The sequence below is a fragment of the Panicum hallii genome, chromosome 6 (genome assembly GCF_002211085.1).
Source record: "Panicum hallii strain FIL2 chromosome 6, PHallii_v3.1, whole genome shotgun sequence".
NCBI lineage: Eukaryota > Viridiplantae > Streptophyta > Magnoliopsida > Poales > Poaceae > Panicum > Panicum hallii.
This window is the reverse complement of record NC_038047.1, coordinates 39736326-39762235: the sequence shown is the minus strand read 5'-3', so window position 1 is coordinate 39762235 and position 25910 is coordinate 39736326. Positions and strand designations below refer to the sequence as shown.

The window sequence follows — 25910 nt, the reverse complement described above, 5'->3', positions numbered from 1 at the left end:
CTTACGGCCTCCAACGCGTGAAGAAGTGGATAAACTCCTTCAAATCGGAGAAGCTTGTGGTTTCCCTGTTATGTTTGGAAGTATAGATTGCATGCATTGGCAGTGGGAGAAATACCCTGTTGCATGGAGAGGCCAGTTCACCCGTGGAGACAAAGGTGTACCCACTATGATCCTTGAGGCGGTAGCATCAAAAGGTCTTTGGATATGGCATGTTTTTTTTGGAACTGCTGAGTCAAACAATGACATTAATGTCTTAAATAGATCACCTTTGTTCATCCAAAAATTGAGAGGGGAAGCTCCTCAAGTCCAATATGTTGTGAATGGAAAGCCGTACAGTACGGGCTATTATCTTGCTGATGGAATTTATCCAGATTGGGCCGCCCTTATGAAATCAATACCAAGTCCCCAAAATGATAAAGATAGATGTTTTGCAAAACGTCAAGAAAAAGAAAGGAAGGTTGTGGAGTGCTCATTTGGTGTGCTACAATCTAGATTTAATATCATTCATCGGCCGGCACGCTTGTGGAAAAGAAAGGACGTGGTTAACATAACGATGGTACGTGTTATCTTGCACAACATGATAGTTGAAGATGAAAAAGAAGACGTTCAAGTCCATATTGACTTGAATGCTAACCCAGGAGCGTCCATTGCACTGCCACCTGAAGTTAGCACAGAAGCTAATCCATGCTTTGCTGCCGTACTTCGAAGAAATAAAGAAATCCGAGCAACTCAAAGCATAACGAGCTCAAGAAAGATTTGATTGAGCATATATGGCAGCGTTATGGTAGAGAATTTCAAGCTCAAGAATGATTTAACATATTATATGCCTTATATATATTATATTTCATATAATATTATGAGTTTGTATTTCATATAAATATTATGAGTTTGAAGTTCATCAAAGTACTGCATATATGAATACAAAGTATGTACACACATTTGATCCAGCTTATCTTTAATTCAGCTATATTTATGCATTTATTAACAGACAGATACTTACAGACACTCCATTGTATCAGACTGTCTCTTAGCTGTCTACTATACTTGGAGAACCGTTCCGCTGTCTGAGGTTGTACATGCCCTAAATATGTAGGTCCGTCCTGCTCTCTAGTCCCCACTAAGTACATGCATGGTGGGGAGCTTCGACGAAGTGATTGCACACTCGTTTTCCTCGTCCTCTCTCCGCTAGCTAGCTAACTATATTATCTATGACCCACCGTGAAGGAATACGTCCTACCTTGTTACATTAAAACATCAGAAGGCTTGGATCGAAACATTAAAACTAGCAGATGAACATAAGAATCGTGATGGAAATAGAGTGTGTGGAACCCAAGAAAATCCTCATCCGCAATCGTTCTAATCATATTACTTGTGTACTGTTGTCGCACGCAGAAGCATGGCCGTGCCAATTTTTATCGTCAACAACTTACTGAATGTATAGAATTTGGTAGAGAACCTATCTACGAGGAATTTAATTGAATGTACACATATATAACATAATTGTATTGATTGAATGATTACATACTCGAGAGATACTAGTGGGCTCGTTTGGATGGGCTAAAGTTGAGTGCTAAACTTTAGCATTTTTGGACATTAGCACTTGGTTCCAAGCACCCCCTAACATGTCCATACTATGCAAGGGATGATTACATACGCGAGAGATACTTTGTCTGTCTGGATGGGCTAAAATTGAGTTCTAAAATTTAGCACTTTTAGACATTAGCACTTGGATCCAAACATCTTCTAATATGTCTATACGGAGGGAAACATGACCCCTCGGTGTATATCCAAAAGAGGTATCATCATTATTAATGATGTTTGCTAATACAATCTTGATTATAATATTCTTCTTGATCAGTGAGATTATTGTACGTAATCTCCCTGTGGTCATCGTAAGTGAAAAATTCCTCAAAAACTTGGTGGATAAAAATTTAATGGGAAACCAAATTGCATATTATCATGTCACTACAATGCAATTTCTTTAAAACCCAATGAAAAAAAATATATAGATGGAAATGATACATCATGTACGGTCAGTTGTTTTCCCTTGGAAGAAGAAGGATGCAGTACGTTCAGATATAATTAACACTGGCTCTCCTGTTGTAGTCCGGCCTGCATGGACCGTTCGTCCCCCTTTCTCCAACTCTCTCGCTTTAGCATCTCCCGAGGCCATACGCAGCTAGCTCGGCAGCTCGCTAGCCTTTCCACCGCTCGACGAGACCTCTTTCTTTCTTCTTCTTTGCTCCCTGCTGCCGTTTTCTGGAGCAGTGAGATGAAGTCGTTACTACACAGCTACTCCTAGCAGCAAGCACGCATGCATGCTCCTGCAGTCCTGCTGCCGCGCCGCGCGTGCGAGTGCGTGCGGGAGGAATTTTCTGGGTGGATGCATGCTGGCCGTCGTACTCACACCACTTGTTCCTTTCCCCGTTTTCTCCATGCCCCACCCGCGCGCCAGGGTCTTCGTCTTTGCATTGCCAACCGTTGAAGCTATCACCAAAAAGAAAAGGAAAAAAACATTGAGGCTGCTGCTTGTGCAGCTCAATTGCCTCTCATGTTTAATATTTCCTGACCGGCTGATTGCCGGCTGGGTCCATCAATGATTAGTTGTAGAGTAGTGCCCCTACATGGCGCGTTGATCAGTTTGCCAAAGTATGCGAAGCTTTAGTATTAACACTCCGACACTAATCATGTGTACTCGTCCTTCACAGCAGTCTTCTTCTAGGTACATGCGCCATGGCATGCTAAGCCGAGCACCTTTGTTTGGCTCCTTCATGCACATTTTGTTCCCACTAGGTGCTGTCAGTGTCAGACGACGCATCTCAAACGGGCTAGCTAGCTCAACGATGTAATGTAACCCCAGGAAATTAAAAAAAAAGTAGCAGATCAAAAGACAAACTCTATCTGCGCCGTCGTTGCAAGCAAATTAAAGGCAAATGGATCGCTGCTAACAATTGCCAGTTGCTTAAAGCTAAGAGCCTGCATAGTACATGGAATGCCGAAGAATCCGCAATGATTTGCGGCGAATTCAGGCACCATGCATGGTTCATGTGCGCATGCATGCATGTACTCCCTGCCCTCACCGATCGAGTACGCAAATACGTAGGGAGGGAGACATACGTACGTACGGCTACGGGCCCGGCGTACTACGTCCTTGGTGTACTGCCTACACATGTGGCGCCAGGTAGGCCACCGGACGACGGAGTGCCGAGAAACCGCGATGGAAACGCCGCCGCAGCTTGTCAGGTGTCGCTCGCGTCAGAGTCGACGATGGGACAAGCTAGCATCGATCGACACCGTCCCAACGAGCTGATGAGCAGTCACAGCATGCCGTTAAGTAAACCAGGTTGTCACGCAGCGACGTGATGTAATGTGGACGCGAGCATGTTTGGCTCGCGGCGCTCCTGTGCTGGACGTCACGCTCTCTCGACGTCTCGGTTGATGGGTGTGATGGAGAATTCGCGAGGACAAGACTAAGTGACCTCGAGCTTTTGTGGTGCCTGTACTGTTTGTGATCTATACATGCAACTAGTTTACTAATCATATGGCCTGGGCCTTTAGAATCAGACAGAAATCAGATAAAACCCTGGACCACACTGTGTCGTCGATCACAGCTAGCACTGTATACATAAACATAACTACAAGCTACCACCTGCCGGCTAGTCTTAGTCTAATGAGAATGCATCAGAGTGGTGCTACAGCTCGTGGACGAGTGCCAATCATGGGAAGCCCAACCATGCATGATGCTGCAACAAGCTTGCCCTGCCCCCAATGATTAATAAACCAGCTGGTACTAGTGGCGAGTGATCGAGGTAATGGGGCTAGCTAGGACAAGGCCGTGTCTTCCTCGCAACTTTAGCCCTGCTTCACCTGCGCAAATCAAGCCGAGTGGGGTTACGCATGCCATTAATCAATTCTGCTCTCACGGCGCTAGTTTTCCCTAAAGCTGTGTTTGTCTCTGCCTGATGTTCGACCCTCTTCCAATCTGATGAAGACCTCGCAGAAATTCAAATGGGGGCAGGCAGCCTGCAGAGTTCTCGAACACGTACGCCGTGAATATTGGTTGCTGAAATCCGTCCTGGGATCGAAATTAATGTAGCTAAAGAGTACCCTTGTCTCTCACTCTCTCGTCAGATCCAGGCATCCAGCGCGGCCTGCATATGGAACAGAACCAGCACGGAGATAAATTTTACTGTCTCTGTCTCAGATACTTCTCAAAGGGTGTACCGTGTGTACACATGCATATTCGTACGCTATAGGTGGCCCAGCCGTGTCCTGTAGACGGCTGCCGTAACAGTCGACACTTGCGCACTGGAGATGGCTGAATTCATTGCGAGTTGGCATGGTTCAGCTGTTTCCAATTCGAGGAACAGTGACAACCGCAGTGGAGCGCCCACTACTTAAAAAAACGATTCTTACAGGTCAAAAATTAACCTGCTTCTACAAATCAAGCGTGGTGATTGTAGCATCCGACCTATCCTTAGAAAAATATTTTTAGGGGTAGGTGACGTCACCACCGGCCCCTGAAAATACCCTCTAAAAATGGGACAGGTGATGGCATGACCTGCCTTTAAAAATGGTTCCACACAAGAAAATTTATAACTTTTTCATATGATCTTGGATGAAGTCAAATTTTATATTAAAATTATAGATAATGATAAGATCTAAAACTTTATAGTTGGTAACTTTTTCATTTAAGCTTATTTAATGGTCCAAAAAATTATTATGAACCTGCATATGACTGTGACTATATATTATCTCATACAAATCAAGTTATATTTTGAGGTTTTAACCATCTTAACCTTTATATACACTAAAATATAATTGATATATTTTTTATCTATAGTTCACTATAATCATAATGTAGAAGTTTCACTTTTTTATTTATTTTGCTATATAGAAAGATTTAAATAAATTTTTGGAATAAAATTAAAAAATATTTTTAGGGGCGGGTGGTGGCGTCACCTGCCCTTAGAAACGGATTTCTAGAGCAGGTGATAGCGTCATCCGCCCGTGCAAATCAATTTCAGAATTGATATAAACGAATAGTGTACCCCATACAGTTACAAGTGGCTATGTAGTGTGGTGGAAAGGAAGGTATGCGCGAGGCTTGAGGTACGCGGTTCGAACTCGGGAGATGCAAGTGTACATTTCGTCAAAAAATTGTAACTCGATAGTAAAGGGGCTTGTGGTGGTGGCTGGTTGGCTGCAATATTTTTTTCTTTTTTATTTTGCTGTTTTCCATTTCTTTTCCATTTTCTGAAAATTGATTTTTTTGGGGCAGGTCACAGCATGACCCGCCCCTAGAAATTGATTTAGAAATCAATTTTTAGGGACGAACGCGTTACCTACTCTTAAAAATTGTATTTTTAGTAGCGAGAACTAGGGGCAGGTATTGCACCGCCCCCAAATTACATTTTTATCCACCCTAAAAGTACAATTTTACCGGCACCGGTCAAGTACTGTAAATTTCTCGACGGTGCAGCAGGTTCGCATGCACCACAATTTTACATCTCGCCTGGAAAGAAATTGATGCTCGTAGCCTAAGAGAGGGGGTGAATTAGGCAATTCTAAAATCTTAACCTATGGCTCCAACTAGTTAGCGCAAAGTACGTAAACTAAAATATATTATCTAATTGTGCAACTAGGGTTCAACTAGTGTGAAAACCTCATCCCAAAGAGTTTTCCAACCTATAGCCAAACCTAGCAAGATACTACACTAAAAATATAAATGCACACAAGATTGCAATAAGAAATGCGGAAGCTTAAAGGAAGGTGATGAAAGGTGATGAGAAGAAGTAAACTCTCGACACGAAGATTTATTCCGTGGTATCGGTAGGCACAAAGCCACCCCTAGTCCATGTTGTTGAAGCACTCACTAAGAGTATTGCTTCCCGATCACCGGTCTCTTCTAGGACTCTTCTTGACTTGCCTAGCCACTAAGGCTCTCGCCAAGTCCCCGATCACCTCGATGACGTCTCCACTAAGGAGGTTCTTCATGGAGGAAGGGGGTCTCCACGTCCCCCGCATAAAACCGTCGTCTCCGCTCCACACCAAGCCGGAGGGTCGATGACTTGCCGGGGAGCCACCAAGACTCCAAGGGGTCGGCACACCGAGATAGAAACTTTGGTTCACTCAAGAACCAGCACACAAGGCAGCAATGCCTTGCTCTCTCTCACTCTCTCTAGAGCTAATTCTAGCACTAACACTCTCAAAGCTTATGCTAAACCTAAGGATGTGATTAATAAGCTCTTAGGTGGCTTGGAGAACTTCTTCAGAGTGTGGGTAGCTTCTCACGAATTGCAGCAGACTCAAATGACCCGGGGTGAGGCCTTATATAGGCTAGAGATCAACTCCTAGCCGTTACATGCTTTTTCCCTGAAAAGCATAAAGCATCGGTTAAACCGGTCGCCACCATCGGTTTAACTGGTCACACTCATCCTGCCTACTAGCCGTTGAACTCCAACTGCCATCCTCTGCTGACGTCATGCACTGATGCAATGCATCAACAACGTCGGTTTAACCGGTGCTGAAGTCTTTGCTTGGAAATCCTTTTAGAACCAAAACATGCGTACTGAGTAACCATAGCACGCTTGCACCGACGCCTTCTTTTGCACCATCGGTCTAACCGGTGCCTCTATCATTTCTTCACCTGATTGCCATATCATCTCCTCATCGCACCGACGTCTCCATTCTTATAGCGTCAGTTCAACCGTTGCAAGTGGGTTCTTTTGTACTTTATCGTTGTTTCAACTACCAAAACCCGTTATATTCTGGGACCATCTATTCAACCGGTCGACTGATTTCGGCTGACACTTGTCCAATTCGTCGCTGCGATCATCTTGTATTTTCACTGCACTTTGGATATCTGGACAGTGAATTGGACCATTTTGTATATGGATTGGACTCCATCCATAGGACCTAAAAATTCTACAATCTTGAGCTTACAAACTCGTTAGTCCTATTGCGTTCTCACATAATCATCAAAATTAACTATAGTTTAATGGGCCATGTTCCTTAAACGTATGCATCGATGCTCCTATCGGTATGATTGTGGGTCTCCGAGGATCAACAACTGACGTCCGGTCCGGCCCCTGTAACGAGATGGTAGGTATTCATTCGTCCTGATGACTGATGCGGGTTCTGGGGTTCACACGTACAATGCTGGCGCCATAACTCCTCGTCTTCCCCGTTGTAGGTAGGTACATTACATCGTCCTGCCGATCGATCCGGTCGTGCTTGTTGGGCGTTCCTCTGCTGTGGATATGCTGTGCATGCATAGTTGAGATATGAGGTACTACTCGTATTCATCATGATATGGCCCAAAAGTCCTGGGAACAGTCTTAAGGGCCTAGCCTAACGACCACGTTGAAACTTGTGTATACTAACCGAAGAATTATTCGTACTGATGCAGACCAGTATTTGGGAGTTATGGTTGGAGAGACAACGATCACCACATATTATTCTTCAGATTACATAATCTACACCTCCAGATTATCATAACCCCTTAAGCCGTACATGGTATGCTTATTTCAACTAAACATATGATCTGATCAGGAAACAAACATGACCTAACAATACCTTTTCCAACCCCGCCAGCTACCAATAATCAGACAGGCTTTATTTCTACAAAAAGCGTGTGCTTACAGTTAAACAATCAATGCTGGTACATTCTATAATGCTCGAGTCGAAATGTATAATTCATCTAAAAGTAGTAACTAACAAAATTTGTCGTCATTTTTTTCACGGTCGTTAAACAATGGCGATATATACTTATCGCTCAAGCATACATATAAGCTGGGTGTACATGGCGCGGCGGCTGAAGGCGAGCAAGTAGCTGATGAAGTGATTCCTGTCGTCAAAGCGAGGTGGGGTCTTGCTTGTATAGGGTGGCGATCAGCTGAACAGGGCTCGATCGAGCTAGAGCGCTGGCTGGATGATCGAGGCTCCGGTGCGGTGATGGGACTTGGGAGGGAGCCATATTGGTCGCTGATGGCGTACATGGGCGGAGCACTTTGCGAGAAATTATAAGAGGTGACCTAGGACACTTTCTTTTCTCCCTTCAGATCCAGCTGGGTAGTGTTAGAAGATAAATGTTACTGTACAGTGTATAGTCTATCTCAGATATAAACGTGTCTCCATGGGTGCAGTGTACCGAGTGTACGTACGTACGTTAGGTGGCGCAGGAGCTACTCTGTCGACTGCCGTACGCGGCCGGTTCTTGCATGTGTGTCTGCGTAGTCCACCTGTCTGCCAGTACGAGACGTAGTCTAAAGCTGAGTCCAGTGGTGGAGGGAGATATCTCCCCGCCACGTTAGCTCTCACCTCACTCTCACCCCACTCTCATCCTACCCCTCCAATGCACAGGTTATAGTGCCAGCTCTCACTTCTCTCTTCTCCACGTCAGTTTTTCTTTTCCAAATTTAATTATTTCAACCTCCACGTGAACCAATAGAAACGCCCCAACGCAGGCGAGAGCGGAGCGATAGCGCCCGCTCCCGCCCGGCGGAATTGCTCCCACCTTCTCTCTCCCTCCCGCCCGCCTCTCTCCTCACTCCCGCCTGAGCTGGGCCGACAGGGGGGCGGTACTGCCCCCTATTGGCACCAGCCTAAATGGATTCATTGCGAGCTGCGAATCACGACCTGTCTGTGATCGAGCGATCTGATGTTTCCGCTCCAGGAACCGGAAGGGCCGCCGCTGTACGTCGCCCTGCCCCCCGGCTCCATCCGGCACTGGAGCGCCGGCCGTACACCGTATGTCTGTATCTTTCCATGGATCCGCGGCCGGCCGGCGGCGATGGCAGGTGAGCGTCCTGATGAGGGCTCACATGAACGATGCGGCTGCCGTATCTACCTCGCGGCCCGTTGTAGGTCGTCCAACGGTCGATACATCGGATCGTCGTCCTTGGGCGTTCGGTGAAGAGGATACGCTGTGCATCGATGCATGGTGCAGATGTGACGCATTCATTCATGCCCAGAAAGTCCTGGGAACAGTCATATATACGGGCCTAGCAGCAGCAGCAGCAGCATGCAGCCGCCTAGGACGGTACTAAAGCTGCTTGTGCAGTGCCACAGTTGTACTACCTGATCCGTACTGCAGACTGCAGGTCATCAGTACTTGGGATCTGTGGTCGGAGAGATCGAGCACTGACCGTAACTGCATGCTCTCGCGCGTATGCTAGTCGTGTTGATCTTCAGATCTCTCATCCCCATATAAACGTCTGAAAAAACAACGCAAATAAGCAATGCACTTTCTTTTTGGATAATGGAAACTTGGGGCGCGTTTGGATTCTGCAGGTCGTCTGCCCAGCCAAACGTTGGCCACGGCCAAAATTTGGCGGCCGATTTGGCAGCCCACGAATTGGCCGGCCAAGCATGCAAAAATGAACTGCGAGACCCAGGGCCACCCAAATCACGGCCTCCTTCCAGACAGCACGCTCGGCTGCTGTCACCGGCCAAAATTTGGCTGGGCTGGTACCGGCGCTCATCCAAACGTGCGCTTGGCCCGAAGCTGTGGAGAAGAGGATCGAATAGGCCTGTGGCCACTGGCCCGTGGCCGTCTCCTTCCTTCACGTGGTTCGTGACGCGCAACCGCGTCCAGCTGATGCGGCTCGCGCGTGTCGCCGGTGCCGCAGGAGGCTGTCGTGTCGCCGTCGGGATGCCCCCGGGGGCGGTCCTGAGATTTTAGGTGTCCGAGGGTAAACTTAAAAATCTGAGATCCTTCTGATAATACTAATAATAATGATGTTGCTGGTAAGCACCTATTGTATATAGATATTAATACAAATAATCTCTTCAATCATAGATAAGTAGTTTAAAAATAGATTCATCATTCATGACTAATATTATTTTTACTCTTAAAAATAATCGTCAATGGCTTCTCTGTGATTTAAACTCATCTTCTCATTATTTTCTTTCTCCCTTTTCTCACTGCCAGATGATGGATATTTTCTAGATGATATGTTTGTGTGCTGAAAATTAAAGAAAAAATTATACAATTAGTTAAGTACGCACTAGAGGAAACCTCAATCAGTATCTAGTCCAAATTGGCTGATTCCTGACCAGCAGATTGATTCGCTGAAAAGATGCCCTTATCTATTCTCCTTGTCTCCATATTATGTTATGTTGTGCCAAAAATTAACTAAATAACATAACAAGGTAGTTAGGATTGAATTGATCAGTTGATCACCAAAGGGGAAAATCAGAGACGAGTGATGGAAACATGGTGATCATTGGTGATCTCCTAATCGGTGATCCAGAGGTAAAGACGAAGAACTCATGGAGTCACGATCTCACGGGCTGACGGAGGTATCTTGGTAAATCGATATCCCGGTATGATGGCGTCCGGGCGTCAGACGTCCGCGAGATGACGGTGGTCGCCTGTCGCGAACACGCGAGCTCAGGACGTATGCGCGGTGGCGGTGGTGACCGACTCCCTCCTTCTCCACGGCCCCCAAGAAGATTAAGATACGCATCCACAAGTACTTATATGCACAACCTGCTTCTATTAAGCATATCTGAGAGACCGAGTTGTCCAATCAGAAAGTACCTAGCATCTCGCAGCCGACAAACATATCGTATAGTAGATAAAAAATATTGCTATTTATTTTTAAGATAATTTAGAAAAGTATGAGCACACCTGCCGACTCTGTAACTCGAAGGCAACTATAAATTTACCATTAGACACACCAACTTCGCCTTGTATCATACTTACAAGGGATTTTAATCAAGGGCATTCGATACTTGTAGTGGGTTTACATTTGAATCCTTACGGGGCCAAATTCCACCCCTAAAAAATCTCAACAACGGAGTTATGGGGTTACGGGCGTGTTTGGTATGGCTCCAACTTCAGAAAATTCGTTGAGTTTTTGAAGTTGCTCATACCCAACTCTTAGAAATTCTTGAAGCTAGAGTTGTAAATAAATAAAGGGTTTTTCTGAGTCATTATACTTTTATTTTATATTTAAAATAAAAATATAAAATATTTTAATATATTTTACAAACTTCAGCTTCAACATGGATCTTAGACCTGGAGCCATGCCAAACAGATTCTGCTCAACGACACTTTCCACCTGAAAATCCGCGATCAAATATAGCGACAGGTTGCCTGATTTAGCGAAGGGAAATGGGCCGAGACGACTCGCCTACAGAACAAAACAAAACAGAAATCAGTGTGGAGCCCAGCTGAAGTTCTAAAAGTGAAACCCTTTGTTCAACCGTCATCTTCTGACGAATGCTTATTACGTCGACGACTGATCAGTCACCATTCTGGCGAAATGGGATCGAACGCAGCCTGCACCACGATTGACTAGTGCATGCGTGCGTTCCCCTCCCTGCAAAATTAGGTCCAAGCACTAATGATCACAGGAAAGCATCGACATCAATTATATTTCCTTTTGTCTTTTGCCAAATCCTGCATAAAAACACTAGTCCTGTGTGCATGGCAAGATTATAGTCTGATTGGACAAAGTGGTCAAAGCACCGATCGATGCGTTGATGATACGGGCGTCTCTTGCCGTCAAACCTGGTCGTGGAGAATGCTCCTCTTTTCACTAGCATATCAAACTGAAAATAGGAAACGCAAACCAAGACACACGGGTGCCCGTCCACTGGAGCGAACCAATTAGTAGCACAATGAATACGGAAAACAGCCACGTCGGGAGCAAGACGAGATGTGGTTGGTGCACAAAACCATACAGATTTACTTGTCGTCCATGCATGTTGGCAGAACTTGAAACTCTTAGCAGAAAAAATGTGAAGACGGTTGCATTGGTTTGATGAATGAAAAGTTAAAACAAACCAAATCATTCGGCAGGTTAAACGCCATACTTTGGGAGTAAGGGCTTCTCCATCCCTTTTTCTCAGATAGCGAATGACAGGCCTTTTGTTGTAGAAAAAAGCATCACGCCGTTCATTATTAGTACAAAGCTAGTACTGTACATCTCAAAGGTGTAAGCATCGCACTAGCAATACGTTGGTCTGTCAGGCCTTTGATGCATCATTTTCATGCTCTCAACGTTGGAATCTCTTATCGAGCTATCAAGATACAAAGGACCAAAAGAACCAAGTTGCAGATAAATGAGCAAAGCAGAGATAAACCACAAGCCTTGCATTTTCTCCTGTAATTCTCTAGCACACCATGTACTAATGGGAACCGTTCATTCCCATTTCTGTGCTCTGCATGCTTAAAAGTTGATATTTTCATGATTCAAAAAAAAACTACAGTTTTTTCCCAAACAATAAGCTAAAGCTTTTTTTCTTCCTTAATACCTGTTATAAAAAATATTACAAGCTTCGATTTTGAAACCATGTCCCTCAAATTACCTATGCAATTTTCCCCATCGGTAATGATACGATGAAGCTAAAAGACACAACAAGCAAAGATACCTGAAGTTGACCCGTATTCCCTGTTCTGCTTCTGCAGCTCCATCTTTTCCATGCAAGACAGCACTAAACCTGTGCATCTTTACCTGAAGTGGAGTCCAAACAAGCCTGCATGCTCTACCTCTGCCGTGATGTCGGCGTATCCCAACTCCAACAATGGCAACAATATCTACCAAAAAAAAACAATGGCAACAATATCTACCAAAAAAACAACCGCAACAATATCTACCAAAAAAAAACAATGGCAACAATATCCCTGACAAGTCTGAACTAGCACCATCTATTTAAGCCACTGCACAAACCAACACAACCGGCAGTGCCACACCAAGCCTGCGATCACCCTGGTTACACGAGCCAAGCAAACTGGGCAAGCCATGGGCACCTTCCTAGGCCATTTCCTCCCCGGCCTGGCCTTCGCCATCCTCGGCTTGTGGCACACGGTCAACACCGTCAGGGCCTACAAGCTCCGGGGCGCCTCCGGCTTCCGCTCCGCCACCTGGTTCTCCTTCCCCTCGCCGCTGCGCGGCCTGCGGCGCCTGGAGCTCTACCTCCTGCTCTCCTTCTCCGTGCTCGCCATCGTCGACCAGCTCGTCGACCTCCCCATCCTCGCGCTCTGCCTCCAGCCCGACAGCCTCGAGCACGCCACCATGTACCTCCACCTCGCCGTCTACGCGTCGGTGGCGCTCGCCGCCGACGCCTCCGGGCGCCGCGACGCCGCCAGCGGGGTCGGGGACGTGGTGACCGCGCTCGCCGCGTCGGTGTTCGGGCAGGAGCTGTTCCTGCTCCGGTTCCACTCCGCGGACCACGCGGGGCTCGAGGGCCACTACCACTGGCTGCTGCAGCTCGCGGTGGCGGCGTCCCTCGTCGCCACCGCCGCCAGCGCCGTCCTGCCGAGGAGCTTCGCCGTGGCCGTGGTGCGGTCCGCGTCCGTGCTGCTCCAGGGCCTGTGGTTCGTGGTCATGGGGTTCGCGCTGTGGGTGCCGGCGCTCGTGCCGAGCGGGTGCCACGCCGTTGAGCAGGGGAGCGCGGCGACGCAGAGCGCGGTGGTGTGCGCGACCGAGGCGGCGGCGCGGAGGGCGATCATGATGGCCAACCTGCAGTTCAGCTGGGCGCTCGCCGCCGTGTGGGTCGTGACGGCGTACCTGTGCCTCCGGGTGGACTTCGGGTGCCTGGAGTACGTGCAGCTCCAGGCGCCGCCCGGCGGCGCGCTCGCCGGCGACGGGGATGCTACGCCGCCGAAGATTGTGTTCCCCGTCGAAGAGCAGGTGTAGTAGAAAGCTGCTCGCTGGTCACTTTCCAGCTGGGATTGCACTTCTAGAGGCTCGTGGTAGTCGTGTCACACTGTCACTTCACTTGTAAAGTTGTAAACATGTACCAAGTCTGATGCGTGCAGCAGCTGCCCGATGTTGGGTTGTCCGTGAGATGGGCCTGCCTGGGCCGAAGTTTAGTTGGGCCCCTAGATTCCGTGGCACTCGCCGCTGACGCTGACGCCGTTGTGAGTTGCCTGATGAAATTCCACCTGAAACATAATTTTCCTATTACTGTTCCATCTTCAGTAGGATGGACGAGCAACAGTGACATTGCGACTCTGTAAAGACAGTAACAGTGGGTATTCTTGCTGACATTATTCTACGGTAGAAACTAGAAACTAGACAGAACACGAAGTTTGAACTTCGAATCGAAGGAGCTTTTTCTCGCGAAAGCAGCCGATGGTAGGCCAGGAAAAAAAGTTGAGCAAAACCGTTTGGGCAGCACACCGGAATCCATCTTGTACCAGGTGATTTTTACTCTTTTTTTAATTTTAACCTTTTTGATTGAAGGCTTTGTAACAAGTTATTAACACATAGTTATATGTATACTTGTTTGGTAAGTGCGGGCATCCTCATCTTATCTCCTACAGGGCCCTTCTGGACGTCCAATCGAAGAAGCTGTCGTCATGTTTCATCGAAGCTCCGTTTGCTTCTGCTGTGCCTGATGTAAGGTTAGTTCATCATGACAGGTATCGGTTTGGTCAGAACAAATGACTAAAGAGTCACTTGAGCTGATCGCTTTTCGTGTATAATTCTGTGGGCGCTGCCTTTATCTCTGTGGAATTTTATCTGAGCTTTGCAGACTAATATTTGCTTCTTTTTTTCATTTGACTGGGAACTCCAACGGTCAGTACGACACTGATGATCTCATCTCTTCAATTTAAAAACACCAGTACTATTTTAAGTGTTTTTATGTGTTTGCAGTGTTTATTCATGCATGGTGAAATCCTGGGTTATTGTTTCGGAATTAAAACATTTCCGAAATGTTTTTTTTTGCGAATGGCCTGATGAGTATTGGTCTTCTTTAGGATTTCCTCAAATAATTTGTCGGCATTCAAGTATAACTATTCTGACACTTGACTGCAAAAATGCAAACCCTCAAGATAAACATGTCAATTTGACCGGAAGAAACTTGTAAACACTTCCAAGCCGTCGAACCATCTTAAAACCCTGGAAACCTCGGAGTCCCAGACACAAGTGCACAACACCATCACTCGAGACCCAGCCCAACGCCGTCGCGCCATGGGCACGCTCGTTGGCCACGTCGCGCCGGGCCTGGGCTTCCTCGTCGTCGGCCTGTGGCACCTCTACAACCACATCAGACTCTTCCTGCTTCGTCCCCGCTCCTACGTCGCGCCCGTCTGGTTCCCCGTGCGCGGCGCGCGCCACCTGGAGCTCATCCTCGTCATCGCCGGCGCCGCCGCGTCCATCCTCATGGAGCTCGTCATCGGCCCGGCGAGGCACCAGCCGTTCGACGCCGACGGCGCCGTGCCCGCCGAACACCTCCACAACTTCGAGCACGCGTCCATCTCGCTCGCCCTGCTCGTGTACGCCGCGGCCGCCATCCACCTGGACCGCGCCCGCGCTCCGGGTCGGGACGCGGTGTCCCAGCTCGCCGCCGCGGCGGCATTCGCGCAGGAGCTGATGCTGTTCCACCTCCACTCGGCGGACCACGCGGGCGTGGAGGGCCAGTACCACCTGCTCCTGCAGGGCGTCGCCGCCGTCACGCTGGCCGCGACGGCGCTCGGCGTCGCGGCGCCGCGGAGCTTCGCGGTGAGCCTGGTGCGGTCGGCGAGCCTGGTCCTCCAGGGCGCCTGGTTCGTGGCCATGGGCGTCGCGCTGTGGACGCCCGCGCTCCTGCCGAGAGGGTGCTTCCTGAGCCACGAGGACGGGCACGACGTCGCGCGGTGCCGCGAGGAGGGTGGCGCGCTGGCCCGCGCCAAGGCGCTCGTCAACCTGCAGTTCAGCTGGTACCTGTCCGCCACCGTGGTGCTCGTGGTCGTGCTCTACCTTCGGATGTGCAGCCTCTACAAGGAGGAGCCGCAGTATGTGCTGATGATCGATGGAAATGGCCATGGAGACGACGATGGTGACGACGACGACAACGACGTGGAGGCGGCGAAAGGCGGCGGCGGGCGCGCGTTCGGTGAATCAAGGCCGATGAAGGTATCACGGCCGTAAGCTAGGAGAAAAAGGATTTTCAGCTTGTACATGTTTGTACTTGGTTGTCACTTATTGTGGGTGCTACCAGTTATGCTTGTAGCACGTTGTGATTGGAGAGTTTGTATTTATAAAGAGGAGTAATAGCTACTGCTATGTTATTGAATTAATCTGGTTCTGTTCATATTAGTTGCTTATTTCTTGCCTAGAATTCTCTCTCCCCCATTTGTGATCTTGTTCAGGGTTCAAACCTCCAGTGATTGCAGACTGTTCTGGACAAAAGAAACTTTAGCTTACAGATACAGCTGTTCGTAAAAAAAAAATGAAACTTTTTCTAAATTTCCAGCTGAAGTTTTAGCATAATTCGGTGATTTAGCTGGTGAAAAGGGGGAAAAAACTCAAACCGAAATGCCAATGGCCAATCCCCAATGCTGTTTCAGCAGGTTACTTTTGTGTTGTTTCAGTTATCTAGAAGTCCTGTTGAACTTTGGCAGTGCAATTTTTTATGTCTGACATATGGCTATTGGAATCCGAATAATCTTTGAGAACATACTTCTACTTTGCTGAATCGAAAGGACGGGAAGAACACAACTTTGTCCACGTCATGCCTGGGAATAGTAAATGAAATCATTCGGTCAGAATTGTTGTTTCCTGGCGCATGACACACTGACAAAGAGATGGAATATCGGCTCCGGATTACTATGATTAATCTGCCCAAAGCGATTCTCCTACAGCCCCTGATTGGGACGGACACATTGGTTTCTGCATTTCTGGGTTCATCGGCCTTTCCAATTCTGTCATAGCAGCCAAAAGGTTAGGAGTAGCAAGGTAGGCAGGTAGCACGCAAATTGAAAATAATTGGATTCAGGTCTCGCTCTTCTAGTTTTGAAATCTGTAGATGTTTCCTTTTGATAAAAAACACATTTATTCTTGAGTGGTTTTAAAAAATGCATTCTTTATGTTTTTTAATGTGCTCACAGTACTCGAAATCTTGATGCATGAAAATGACTTTACATATGGATTGTCACAAATAACCCTCATTAGGACTAGCATTTTGACATCTAACTTACCACATAATCAGTGAATATGAAGCCATCAATTTAACACCATGACAGCTCATATTCATCAGAACAAAGCAAAATATGCAGCGCTTGGAATATGGTATAGTTTGGCTCTTGCATCTTCAACTGTAAGACAGACAAACACTGAAGCATGCAAAAAAGAATTATGCCCCCTTAAGAAAGGAAAAGGGAGAATCTGCAACATTACTAATGTATGAACACCTTTTGCTTTCCAAATCAGCAACTTATGGCTGATAAAAAAAGTACAAATCCTTGATTTTTTTCGCAGAAACCGCCTATCCAAACTTGCAATAATGCAGCAAAATGAAAACATGTATCACACAAGCATAGCAAATGTTAGACACAGAGAAAAGCAAGTCTGAAAGCTCACTGCCACACGTGCAAGCAGTTCTGACTCCCGGGGTCATTGTTGCCGAAGCAAGTAGCAAACCTGATGACACGATGTTAGGGTCCGATGTACAGAAATTGCTTCAAAGATGACGGAGATAGCAATTGGTAAATGTAATTGACATTTCTTCTCAAAGATATTGATCATGTATTCTGGCCCTGTTCTCTTCCCACCATAACCTGGCATGCATCTCACTGAATCTCTCTCGGCTGCACAAAGAATGGACATAACAAGTAAGTTTTCGAACAACACAACGAAGGTTCTTGATTTAAAATCGACCAACATTTTCTTACTCGTCTATTTTCTGTAAAAGGGAAGAGCACTGCACACATTTGTGACATGTAAGTATAAATATTCTATTGTTGTGATATGTAGTTACTATTTCGTTCTTGCTAAGATGAAAGCTTGTCCGGTGGAACCTGGTAATTAAGGCATACTGAAATCTCACCTATACTAAAGTATCATTGGTACCAATTTAGTTCACTAATTGAGTATCCGTATCTTTTCAATATCCAGACCCGGAATGACCATACAGCAATTGCATGGAGAAAAACAATCCTATTCAGACCACTACAATAATCCTATCCAAAAACCACGATCATAAGTAGAAAACAACAAACCTGAATCGGACGCGCCGGAGTTCTCTGATGCCACCAGGCAAAGCCCGAATAGTAATATACACACCAGGCTCATCCTCTTCCACCCATTCCCTTTCTTGATCACTTGCGTTGCTAACAGAGGCTGAAAGTTCACCTGATTGATCCACCTCTTCAGGAGATGAGCTTGTCCTCACTGATGCATCCACAGATGAAGTTTCTGTCTTTGCTCCACTAATGCTTGACAACTTAGGTGTTGATGCCAGTCCAACCGAATCGTAGCACTGGTGCCCAAGGTAGCGGTCATGGCGGTAACCATTGCCAAGATGATTGGTTTTGTGCTCAAGTGAATCTGAAGATGAATATCCTATTGCTCCACTGCCCTTTAGTGGTCTGTGCAAAGTATGCGGTAGGTGCTCCTCGCAATGTGGAGCTGTCTCTGGGTTATCCTCCTCTTTGGAGTTCTGCATGAAGTGCAAGCCATGTCACCGGCAGGCAGATAAGATAAGAACGCATGTTGCATAAAGTCAAAACATCCTGAAAGGTGATTCGAAGGGTGTGTTACCTCATTGTCAGACCTTGGAGTGCTAGGGAGAGGAGCAGCTTGACTGTTAAACTTCTGCACATTGTAAAGCTCCATGACTTTCTCGTAATTTTCAGTCCACCATCTTTGTGCTCGCCATTTGGTGAACATTTCACGGCTTTTATGCATTAGTTCATGCACGAAGGAGCACAACAGACACTGGTAAGTTGATATTATCAAATAAATTACTATACAGAAAACACTTAGTGTTGTCATCAGAAACAAGGTGCAAGCAAGGTAAGCTAAGATAGTAAATAGAGAAGAGGTTACTATACAGCTTAGTGTTTTCATCAGAAACAAGGAGCAAGCATGGTAAAGTACAATACTAAATAGAGAAGAGGAAGGACCATACTGGACCAACAGAACATAGACTTGCCTGTCTTTCCTTTCTTGTTCCAACGCCATAAAATTTATGCTATGTAATGCCTCTTTAGTTCCGTAACATGTACCCATCCGTTGCTACAAATTATATGATCTAGAAAATACTGAAAAGTGAAAACTAGCTGGCTAGCCCTCCCACTTACAATTGGAAACACCCGGCATGAGTAATCACATTAGACTTGCACTAGAAATTAGGAATGCTTAGTTATTCCTATGAGTTAGAACTTCCTGTCGGCAAATAGGTGTCAAAACTATCAATGGATTTTTGGTGCACGAGTTCTGCTGAACTAATCGACACATGTGGCATAGGAATGATTGTTCCTGCAAATATCTTGTGTACAAACAAATCAGCAACCCTCAGTAAACCTCTTGATAGTGGGGCTTTTAAAATTGATGTGGGCATAGTTGTGGAACTGAGAATAAATGGTGCGATAACGAAGATGAGGTGTCTTAAATAGCCACTACAGGTAATAGTCACTTGCCAGTGCTGCCAGACAAATCCATCATCTGTACAGTGCTAGCAGTATGAATGCATAGGCCCCACAATTAATAGTTCAAAAATCTAAGCCACACTCAGCAAGAGATACATAAGCTCTATGAAGTAAATTTAATCATGTTTAGTGCATTTAAATACATCAGAGCAATCTAAGATTGATGCAACCACAGCACCCCAAGTCAAATTCTAAAAGACACCTTCTTGCCTAGATTTAGTACCTTGAAAATAAGCTACAAGTGCGCCCTAAAGACATTAAAAATTCAGTTTGACCTCTCCCAGCAGCATAGCAATCTCTTATTCATGCCATCATCTGTCATGGGCAGTCAGCTGGGCTTTATAGGCTGGATTGGCAGTATAGTAGGCCAGATCCATTAGGATTAGGTTTAGAGATAAGAATTGGATATCTTGCTTAGGCGCAAGGCCAGCTGACTGCCCATGACATCAACCCACATGACATTACTGATGCAGACAATCAAAGAAGCATGCCATGAGAAACTCCTTTCATAACATTTTCAATACTGAAATACATTCCAATCCTGAAAATGACATTATTGACCATTTTAAAAAATCAGAATAGAGTAAATTCATAATAAATTTCACAAAGCATTTTTTTCCATGATAGTGCATATATCAAGTTTCTATGAGTCATTTATAAGACCTACATAGAAAGGCAGCACTACTCAAATAAAATAGCAAAAGAAGTGCAACCAATCCAATGATCCAGGTTGGCTGGCTCCCCGCATAAGTACTTAAGTAGGGGTCGGAGGGGCCATATTAGAATAATGAGGTACTTAAGCAAGGCTACCCTTTCTTTATCATGAAAGGACAATGAAAGAACGCTAGCACTTGCAGTTTTTTGTCCTTTAATTTTGTTCCATTAAGATTACTTGATGCAGAATACACGCTACAATGGTGGCCTGCTCCTATCTTAACCTAATAACCCAATCCTAGAGCAGGAAGAAGAAAAGGCAATACAACTACTGAAATGTATCACATGGATTCAGAAAAAGCAGTAATGAGTGAGGTTGGTTACAGAGCTATTCTACCTAGTAGGGCTTCAAAGGTAAGTAAAATTTACTTACTACTCTGATGAATAGTTTACGAGCATAAATATATTACAGCATGCAGGCAGATAGATCCAGATGTTGTCTCGTTGCAGCATGTGAGTGATTGACTAGATGCTCCTTATAGGAATCATTCCCTCAGTCCAATGCAGTTCAAACGGCAGAGTGTACTATTTTAAGGACAGAAATTTTGTTGGAAATCAACACATGATACTTTTGAGAGATAAGAGATCACATAACAACTTTTCATGTGCTTTCATCCCATTTGTTCAAGCCATATTGTACAGATACATATGAACTGTTGATTAAATGCTGACGATTGCAGAATATCTTAATGTTTCTTTTCTCAGTGTCATAACCGAGTACAAATACTTTTCTTTGAAATAAAAAGTTGCACATAAATAACTTTTTTCTGACAAGAGATCTCTTGGACTTGCAGAAGGCCTGCAGCTCATGCCCAGAAGCTCACGATTCCCTCAAATTTAGAAATCTATTGTGCACTTCTCAAAAAATTCCTTCTAATTCTAATTCATGTAATCTTATGAGTACCTAAAGTGATCTAGGAGTATCTTCTAAGCATTGTTAGGGAAAGTGATGAACCAGAGTATTTCTGCTCAACTCTTCGAAAGATAGATTTGCCTATATCCATTTTTTACTCCGTTCTATCCTTAGTGGACAATCCCTTCTTTTTCCAAATTCCAAACTTGTGGTGAAAGCAAAGGCGAAAAGAAATAAAACAAAAAAGGGTAAAAAGCAAGATAAAGCGTATATTCGTCTCATTTACCCAAGAAGCTTTAACCATTGCTCAATCAAAAGTTTGCTGGAACCCGAAATTTCTCTAAAGAGATCAAAGTTTAAATTTTCCCGGGCTTAGCCGTTACAGCTTTTTTTTAGAATGGTAACTTTCTTGTTCACTTAGCTTCCTCTATTCCACAGGCCACAGGGAAACTCTCCTATGAAATACTCCTGAGTTCAACAAAAAAAACATGTGGCAAGAAAGGAAATGGACCAAATAAACTGTACAGATTTCCTTAAATAAACAAAGTAATGTGCATAAAGATCTCAATTGCAGACCTGTGAGTTGAAACCCAATACCGAAGAAAAAGTTAAAATAATAATATGAACCAAAATAACTCAAAAGGCATCTTTGAATTCATGTATTTGTTGCAATGATCAACCAGGGCGCAGGACCTCACCTGAATCGGATGCGCTTCAGGTCGTTGCCGCCCTGCGGTAGAGCGAGGAAGGTGATGAGCACCCCGGGCTCCACCTGGGCGACCCACTCCTTCGCATCGTCCTCCTCGCTGCCGCCCGCCGCCGTCTCCTCTCCGTCCTCCCCCTCCTCATCCCCGGCCAGGAAGTCGGTGCGCGCGCTGACCGACGGCGTGACGTCACCGCTGGACATGGCGCATCCGCTTCGCAGCCTCGGCGTCGATGCCGCCGAGCTGCCGGCGCGTCGGTACGCGTAGTGGAAGCGGTCGGACGCGGAGGCCACCTCGGAGTCCGCGTAGGCGCCGTACGGGTGGTGGTGCCGCCGCGACGCCGCCGCCGGGGACGAGCCGGCGCACGGCTTGCAGTGCCGGTACGCGCCCGACGCCTTCAGCGCCATGTCCTTGATCTGAAACCCAAGAGAAATCTCTCCGTCAACCGTATCGCCCACCTCACATTTCGCATCCTCAACGCGAACTTTGTGCCAACAGTTTGAACAAGCTTCGAGATTTCGGAGAAATTGAGCCACCCAGTGACCTCAAAACCCCAGAGTATGCCGAATTCCTACCAGTTCCGGCTTATCCCGGGCCAAGGGAAGGTACATTTGATCAGATAAACAGAAAAGAGGCAACTTTTACCACTCAATCCAACCAACAACGACAAACGATTGAAACCCTGGTCTGTTTTGCGATCGGGGAATCATAAAGGCACCGAGAACAACCCTCGGATTTCGATTTCCGCCACCCAAGGGGGGCCATTTCAAGAACTCCAACCCAACCCAAGCACAGGGGGGATGCTTCACACTCAACTCACCTGGGCGGTGAGCGACTTGATGGCGTGCCTCGCGCTGGGCGTCCCCGCCGACTCACCCCCGCCCCCGGCGAAGGCGTTTTCTTCGTCGTCCTCCTCCCCCTCCTCCGGCTCGCGCAGCGGCGGCGCGCCGCCGGGGAGCTGGTGCCCGGAGCACGCGATGCACGTGAGCATCGCCCTCGGATCCCGCGACGAGGTGCGGGGACGAAGGGGGCGGGGAGCGGCGGGTTTATAACAGAACGGGGCACCCGCGCGTGCTCCTCCCGCGATAGGAACCGAGCTCCCGAGCGGAAGGGGGCGCGCTAATGGCGGGTTGGGGTTCGGCGTCAGACGACGGAGTCCCTCGCCGTGCGGGGTTATTTCAGTCCTCCTTTACCCCCGGGGGTTCCGTTGCGCCGCCGCCGCTGTTCACACTTCACAGAGATGGGAGTGAATGGATGGATTTCGCTGGTTCAGTTCTGAAAAAATTGAACTGCATCGCGTCGAATTCTATCGTAATTTTGCTTTTTTCAGATGGACGGTGGACGCGTCGTGACGTTTAGCGGCAACCGATTTTCCAAATTTTATACTGTGCAGTACGCCCGGGTTCTCTGGGTCTGGGCACAATGTGCGGCCCAAACTGTTCGATGACACTGAGCTCATCTGCGTCGTCCGTGGCGACCTTTGTCCTGAGTGGCACGAAGCAAAGGATGGTGCTAGGCTAGTATAAACCCAGCCGTGAGATCCAGAATTTGGGGTTTGGGTATTCAAAATTTTTTAAAGGATGGAAAAAATTTAATAGCATAAAATATAAATTTATAGCATATAATTAAATACCAAAATAAGATTAAGAAGTGAGGTATTTGAGCCCAAGGGTAATATAAGATTGGAAATGCTGTTTTGTGATGTTATTTTCTATTTTTGATACATATACATATTATATATTATGTATAAAAATTTTTGCAAAATTTTTGGATATTCAGCTGAATACCCATACATCAATACTGGACCCGTCCCTTATAAACCTCAGGGTCAGAGATGCAGAGAACGATGCAGCTACGGCCTGATTGGTTGTGCTCAACGGTCAATCCACTGCTAAACCGTGGCTAATATGTGCAGGTGACAGTTGATGTGCCATGTACTCTAGCTATTAGAGAGGACAAACTGAATTTTTCAATTGTTCAAAGAGCAGCGTGCATCAATAATAAAAAATATATATTTAAAACTTCAAACATCACGCTTCGCAGTTTTACTATTCCTAACATCAATTTCGTAAAAATAAAACTCCAAACATGTGCAACTTAATTCTTTTATTTTCTTTTCATGTATCGTGACCATTCTACCCAATCGGATCAGGAAGTGCGAACTACTCAAGAAAGAAGGTTGCAAAGTCGCTGCCAAAGGAACCAATGCAACAGCTCGCCAGGAGTGCCGGCGCAAAGTACATTTGAAACCGGAGAGCGTGTAGTAGCGCAGCGCGAGGTCGGACGACGCCGTGCAAGTGGCGCTTAACTACTAGAAGTCAGAACCTGAGAAAGACTTGGAGAAGGAAACCAGAGAAAAGGAAAGGCTTGCTTCAGGCCTTGAAGTAGTTGAATCGATCGAGCAACCGACAAGCTGGGCACGGGTACTCTGCGGGTCGCGCGAGCGATTCCTCCCTTCCCTGGATGCAGGCGCCGCTTGCACGTACGGGGCTGTCTCGCCGCGTGTACGTCTCCCTTGTTTAAGACGTCGAGACTCGAGACCCGTGCGGAGGAAAAACAATGAGGGTCAGGGAGCTCAGAGCTCTCAGCTCGGCGTCGCCTCCCATGACGTCCAGCTCCCGACGACCTGCAGCCAGGAACCGCGCGCGCAGGTGAACGAACGGGCGACCCCGTGTCCCCATCCGACTGCCCAGGCGGATGGCGAAAGGTCATGCCACCCGCCTCCGATCCTGCGGTGCAGGCAGCGTCACCTCCGATCCGGGCGACCGGCCATCTACGACCATCTACGCTCCGCTCCTTGTGGATCAGTTCGGTCGTTCCTCCCCTGCAGGGATTCGCTCTCCGATGTCTGTCGCTGCAGGTTCAGTGAGGGCGCGACTTCATGGATTCGGGATTTGTTTATGAATCTCGTATGGAGAGCCCTTGCTCTTGCTCGGAAGTCCTCGAACATCTGATGCTGCGGCTTTCGGCGGTGCCGTTGCCAGGGCAGGGCTACAATGATCTGGGGATCTTGATGCTGCGGATCGGAGGAGACTGATCCAATCAAATCCTGCGAAGCAGATCGATCGATCGATCAGTGCATGTTTCACCATCCTGTATCGTGGTGCCACATGGAGGTTCATCTTCTGTTCTTGCCTTCCGGAAGAACCGCGGATCCTGCCAATCAGCAACAAGAGGCAAGTGGTGCTCTCTTTTTTTCGTCAGTGGTTGGCTTAGAAACGATGGCGGTATGATCTTTGAAGAAGGTCATGAGAGTCTTCTATGTATCGTTTAATTTTGTGCTACTTAGTGAAGAACTTTGTACTCGTATTTTCCTTTTTTTTCCTTTGCCGATAGCATTCTTAAAAAAAAAACTCGGCTGCAAGCTTTTTATTGCCAAGATGGGCTATATCGAAGGATACGTGGGCCGGAGGATAATGCTTTCAGTTGATTTTCGATAACTTTATGCAAAATGGGCCGGAAGTAGAGGAAGCCCATCCCTGTGCCGACAAAAAGACACCGCTCGAAGTGCGAGGAAACGGAGCAACGAGAGCTTCGAGCTCGCCGGCGGTCGTGAGCTCGCAGGCGGCGCCGCGGCGGCGGCGTGCGCCCCCCTCGCTCGCAACTCCGGCGATCCCGAGTTTCCCACCGACACCGAGGTACGTTCGTGGTCTCTCTTCCTTCAGTTTCCAGCGGGAGGTTCAGCCGCATCTTATTCTCCCAAAGAAAATTTGGCGGGATGATTCATTGGAGATTTGGAGCGCTTTCTTCTTCAGTTTTGCGCAGGAGAGTGGAATTTAGCGGGAGCATTTTTTAAGCTCTGCTTCTCGATGGTGAGGAGGAGGAGCTGTCAACTCGCCGCCATCGCCTCCGACCTCTTACACGCAAACCTGGCGGCGATCCGGAACAGCTCCCTCTGCCCCTTCCGCCATTTGCGTCCACGCAACACCGGGAGGAAGGCTGTCAGCCACCGTCCCCAATGCCACCGCCCTCGGTCAAACACTCCATGCAGAGCGGCGCCTCCGGCCACCGCGGCGACGCCGGCAGCTCGGAGCCGCGTCGATGCGCGCCTCGTGCTCTGCCGCGCGCGAGCGGCGTACATCCTCGCACGGTGGCCGGTGCCGCCGCCGCCAGGTACCTGTGCTATCGGCTCCTCCTCTTCCTGGTCTCCCCCGTCACCTCCAGCTCGCCGGCCGGTGGCGCTGGCAGCCGTTCGCCAGCACAAGGGTGGACGCTATATGATTTACCGTCCGGGGTGGACCATATTTCATTTACCGTCCACCCCCTG

At 47.2% G+C, this 25910-nt stretch overlaps 3 protein-coding genes across 4 annotated transcripts; 2 read left to right on the top strand and 1 right to left on the bottom strand.

The window, feature by feature from the left end:
• The first annotated feature begins 12682 nt into the window (after nucleotides 1-12682).
• LOC112898519 (transmembrane protein 45B-like) lies at nucleotides 12683-13919 on the top strand. Its single transcript, XM_025966860.1, has one exon. The coding sequence runs from the start codon at nucleotides 12756-12758 to the stop codon at nucleotides 13650-13652; it is 897 nt and encodes a 298-aa protein (XP_025822645.1). The 5' UTR covers nucleotides 12683-12755; the 3' UTR covers nucleotides 13653-13919.
• Nucleotides 13920-14017: 98 nt separating this feature from the next.
• LOC112898518 (transmembrane protein 45B-like) lies at nucleotides 14018-16021 on the top strand. 2 transcript variants are annotated; one of them, XM_025966859.1, is made up of 2 exons: nucleotides 14018-14158; nucleotides 14282-16021. In XM_025966859.1, exon 2 carries the CDS (start codon nucleotides 14934-14936, stop codon nucleotides 15870-15872), a length of 939 nt encoding a protein of 312 aa, XP_025822644.1. In that variant the 5' UTR covers nucleotides 14018-14158; nucleotides 14282-14933; the 3' UTR covers nucleotides 15873-16021. The 2 variants fall into 2 exon arrangements, with proteins under 2 accessions (XP_025822644.1, XP_025822643.1); XM_025966858.1 differs by having other exon boundaries at nucleotides 14023-14158; nucleotides 14253-16021.
• A 1053-nt stretch (nucleotides 16022-17074) lies between these two features.
• Nucleotides 17075-22887, bottom strand: LOC112896277 (protein Brevis radix-like 1). Its single transcript, XM_025964203.1, has 5 exons — nucleotides 22464-22887; nucleotides 21638-22059; nucleotides 18483-18618; nucleotides 17942-18381; nucleotides 17075-17530 (listed from the first exon to the last, which is right to left on the bottom strand). The coding sequence occupies exons 1-5, from the start codon at nucleotides 22632-22634 to the stop codon at nucleotides 17452-17454; spliced, it is 1248 nt and encodes a 415-aa protein (XP_025819988.1). The 5' UTR covers nucleotides 22635-22887; the 3' UTR covers nucleotides 17075-17451.
• Between the last annotated feature and the right edge of the window lie 3023 nt (nucleotides 22888-25910).